The 3,877-nt window shown below is 42.1% G+C and overlaps 1 protein-coding gene across 1 annotated transcript in view; it reads right to left on the bottom strand.

Annotated features, from left to right (window-relative positions):
* Positions 1-930: 930 nt before the first annotated feature.
* The window catches only part of PDCD2L (programmed cell death 2-like), a 5,488-nt gene continuing 2,541 nt past the window's right edge, over positions 931-3,877 (bottom strand). The window contains exons 4-6 of the mRNA XM_010142627.1: positions 3,354-3,467; positions 1,601-1,749; positions 931-1,087 (exon numbers count right to left, since the gene is read on the bottom strand). Coding sequence (XP_010140929.1) covers positions 957-1,087; positions 1,601-1,749; positions 3,354-3,467 — 394 coding nt within the window. The 3' untranslated portion in view covers positions 931-956. The remainder of the gene's footprint in view (positions 1,088-1,600; positions 1,750-3,353; positions 3,468-3,877) is intronic.

Below are 3,877 nucleotides of genomic sequence, written 5' to 3'. Positions count from 1 at the left end.
CGGGGCACAGCGCCGCCGAGCACCGGCCGCGGTCTCGACGTTAGCCTCAGTTAGCCGACTCGCCTCGAGGGGCTGACAGGGTGACCTGCAATTCCTCAGAAAAAGGAGTTTTTCTAAACACGTTCCATCACGTTAGCTACCCTCCCGCCTTTATTTTTTTAAGCCTACGCTTTTAGTGCGTTAATTTACGCTGCAGCATTAAACCTGTACAAAGAGCTTTAAGGACACTTACTTAGATTACTCCTCCACTAAGTCAATTAAAAACCTTCAATTTAGCCTGAGCCAACAGGGAACTCCAGCATTTAGACTGTTTCAACTAAAGCAGCACACCAGCCTGGGAGCACTAGACTGCAGTCACGAAGCAGGTGCTGCACCGACCCTCCTGCCCTACCTGAACACAAGCGCTACCAAAACCTCCCCCTTTCCGCCACACGAAGCAACGTGACTGCCAGAGCTCCTTCAGCCACGCAAATGTAACTCACCCTTCACTGGAAAAACAGACAGAAAAGCTTCCTCGTAGGAAGACTGTAGCAACAGCAAGGCGCTGTCAGCCGTTGCCCACTGAACTCCCAGTATTTCCACCCAGACAACGCAGACTCCTGCTCATAGTTTCTGAACACTGGATCCTGTTTGGTGGATGAATGCTAACAGCGTAACCCTGTCAGACAGCCCGTGTCCCTTACTTTCCTACCTGATTGTCAAGTGCAACCACAATCATGACAAAATCTCCACACCTCAATTTCCACGTGTAGCCGAAGTATGCAAGTTTTCTGTCACCCCGTTTCAGAGACATGCTAACACATTCTTCAGTTGGTTATTCTTGGAAACAAGCACAATGTCATAAAATTAATTTCATTTCTCACACATCTGAGGAAAATTCTGTTGCATAATTACACACTTTCACCTGTAGCAAAAAAATACCCAACAGACTTTCCATCTATATGGAGAAATACAATTTATTTAAATAATCTCTGATCTGGGTCTTCTTGTACAAAAATAAATTCTTCAAGAGGGATTTGATGATTTGCTGGCCAACAGCTTCTCTCACACGTGTAAACTATAACAGTTCCAAATTCCACTGACAGATCTAAAAACAAAGCAATAAAGGTATGAAGAATGACATAACTGGGGGCTATTGCTTATTGCTGTACTTCAATCTTTGCTAATTCATAAAATATTTTTCATATTCAGTCCTCTACGGACAAAGCATTTTCTAATTTTAAAGATTTTAAAGCAAGTTGATTCCGAATTTTCAGAGAGGTTCTTAAGTGACTGCAATCTTCTCTGGTGATATTGTCCAAGGGCTCATTTAAGAAGCAGTAAAGATAAATTCCTCCCAAGGTCACGGAATTATCTATATTGCTGTTACTGAAGTTCACTAGTGAGCAAATGAATTGCAGTCATGGTCTCCACAGAGCAGAGTTACATCTTTTGCTCAGTGAAATCTATAATGGAAACCGCGTGCATTCTGTGTAAGATGATGACGGTAGTTAAGCACATCAGCGTGTTTAGAAAGAAACACTCCAAATCGCAGTTCACTGAACTTTACCAAGAAGGTGACTGTTTCTAGAACTCATTCAGCACAGTCAAAGGTCCACACCTGAATCACTCTGGAGCATGCTGACCAGCGCCGGCATGAGCTGAAATTCAAATATTCTGTTGCTTCCACAGTTACTGCAGGCTGGAATACCTTTGTCAACGTTGGCTGGAGGACACGTTATGAATAAAGGCTGGCCACCCCTAGAGTATCTACGACAAGAGGTGAAAAAAGCGTTCGGTTTTCGTATCTACATTTCATAGGAAAACACACTTGTTGGCAACAGTGTTCAGGAGTCTCCGAAACCTCTAAGCTTACTTGAAGTAAAAAACATTGTAATGAGCCAGAATCATGGCCTAAGCTTCAGATGAGTCATTAAACAAAGAATAAAGAGATGGGGAGAGGGAAATACCTGGATGGTCAACACCTGGAAAGTCAGAATTTAAAGGAGACAAATGCTTCAAACCGACACCTCCAAAACATGTTGTACCTGACTCATGTACTTTAGCAAGCTACCCTTTCCTGAAAAGTGGAATCCTAACCAGGGGCGGCTGAAGATACTGAACACAGAAGAGGTCTCAAAACCATCGTAGTTGCACCACAGAACTGAAGTTCTGTTTGTAAGAGCTGTCACAGCTCCACAGCTAACAGGAAACCAAGATCAAGGACAGTTTCCACTGAAACGCCATGCCGGGGAACTTGTGCCGTGCTGAAAGCTGAGCAGAGATTTGGCAGCCCAGGAGAAATAGGGATCTGCAGGCATCCTCACAGCACCCGTGAAGGGAAAAGGGAGCTCTGCATAAAGACTAGAACTAGAGATAGCCATAGGGATCCCCGGAGGCGGTATTTTAAAAGAATAGAACATTCAAAGAGCATAATACTCATAACACTCAGCAAAGTGATAGATTCAGTGAAAAAAAGTTGTCTGGATACGTTACGTGCACTCTGCATTAGTACATTTCCTGTATAATCTTTGATACATAACTGATTAAAGTTTCTATCACTTCTTATCTGTGTAAGCAGACCCTCAAACTTCACCTCCTCATCAAAAAGGTGCCAGTTAAGTTCCATTTGATTCTGGAAAAGGTCTTGTCACTACACTGAGACGGTCTGACCACACAGACTGCATGGACTCTCTGGAACACAGAAGTTAAAACTAACGCTTGCTATGGTCCACGAAAAGCATGTGCATTATCTGGTACTATGAATGATTTATGATTTGAACTCTTCGTTATACTTTCATTCAGAAGTAAGTCCTCTTTTGGGAACATTGCTGCTCTGAGGTTAAATCTGCTTTTGTTCTAGGAAAAGCAACAGATTTAGAAGATCTGAAGACTGCAGGGTCCTGAGGGTTAATCGCAATTAACTGCAGAAGCGCTTGGGCTTTGAGTTATTTCTTACTTCAGCAAGATCGTGAGGACTGAAATATAAGCAATTACAGTAAGGTTATGAATTTCAGAGGAGCAGATAGCCTTGGAAATGTTCCACCAGAGCACACCACTGTCTATTATAGTCCCACCTCAGAACTGCCTCCCGAAAACCTCGATGCTTGAATTTTAGTGACCCGTCAAAGACAGTCTGGGTCTGTTCTCATCAGTCTTACGTTCAAGAAAACACCTCATAGCCAGATCCGGGGTCTCTGACCCTTCTTTGCTTCTCATCTACTTATACGTCGTATAAAAAAGCCTCTTAGCATTTTTTTTTGATTGAGGAACAAAAGCATGTATCTATTTCCAATGAGACGGTTTATGTCGATGCACTAACAGTCCATGTCCAGGCTTCGTGTCTCCCTGTTACAACCAGATGATCAACGTACCTTAGAATCTGTTCATGACACACAGATATTCTTTTCATAAATTTATGGAATGTGTGGTCCCTGCCCTTGACTTCACTCTTCTCATATTTTTCACTACCTCCTTCCCCTGTAAAACTATAAGAAAACAAAGAACAAGAGTTCCAATACGGTTTTCAGTACGATATGCATGGTTTAACTAAGCAATGGTCACTACACATTCACATTAGATTATACTAAGTACACTGAAAAAATCTGTACACGTTAAATTAAGAGGCAATTCCTGACTGAGGTTGCAAGTGCACATTTTGCTTTCTAGTTCTTTGGTTTCTGGTGGCTTACAAATACTAACAGCGTTTCAAACTACCACCTGAGATTCAAATCCACCAGATACCTCCCTATTCCTTAAAAACAAAACAAAACAAAACATTCCTTTAACAACTTCTCAGAGGTTTTGCTAGTTCTTAAGTTACAATGTTGCCTTTTTAAAATCTGAACTAAGTGTAATTGAAGTGCTACGATTCCATAAAGGCCAACAAAACCCAGCA

This window comes from Buceros rhinoceros, unplaced genomic scaffold, assembly GCF_000710305.1.
Source record: "Buceros rhinoceros silvestris isolate BGI_N320 unplaced genomic scaffold, ASM71030v1 scaffold45378, whole genome shotgun sequence".
NCBI lineage: Eukaryota > Metazoa > Chordata > Aves > Bucerotiformes > Bucerotidae > Buceros > Buceros rhinoceros.
This window is presented reverse-complemented; position numbering and strand designations above follow the sequence as displayed.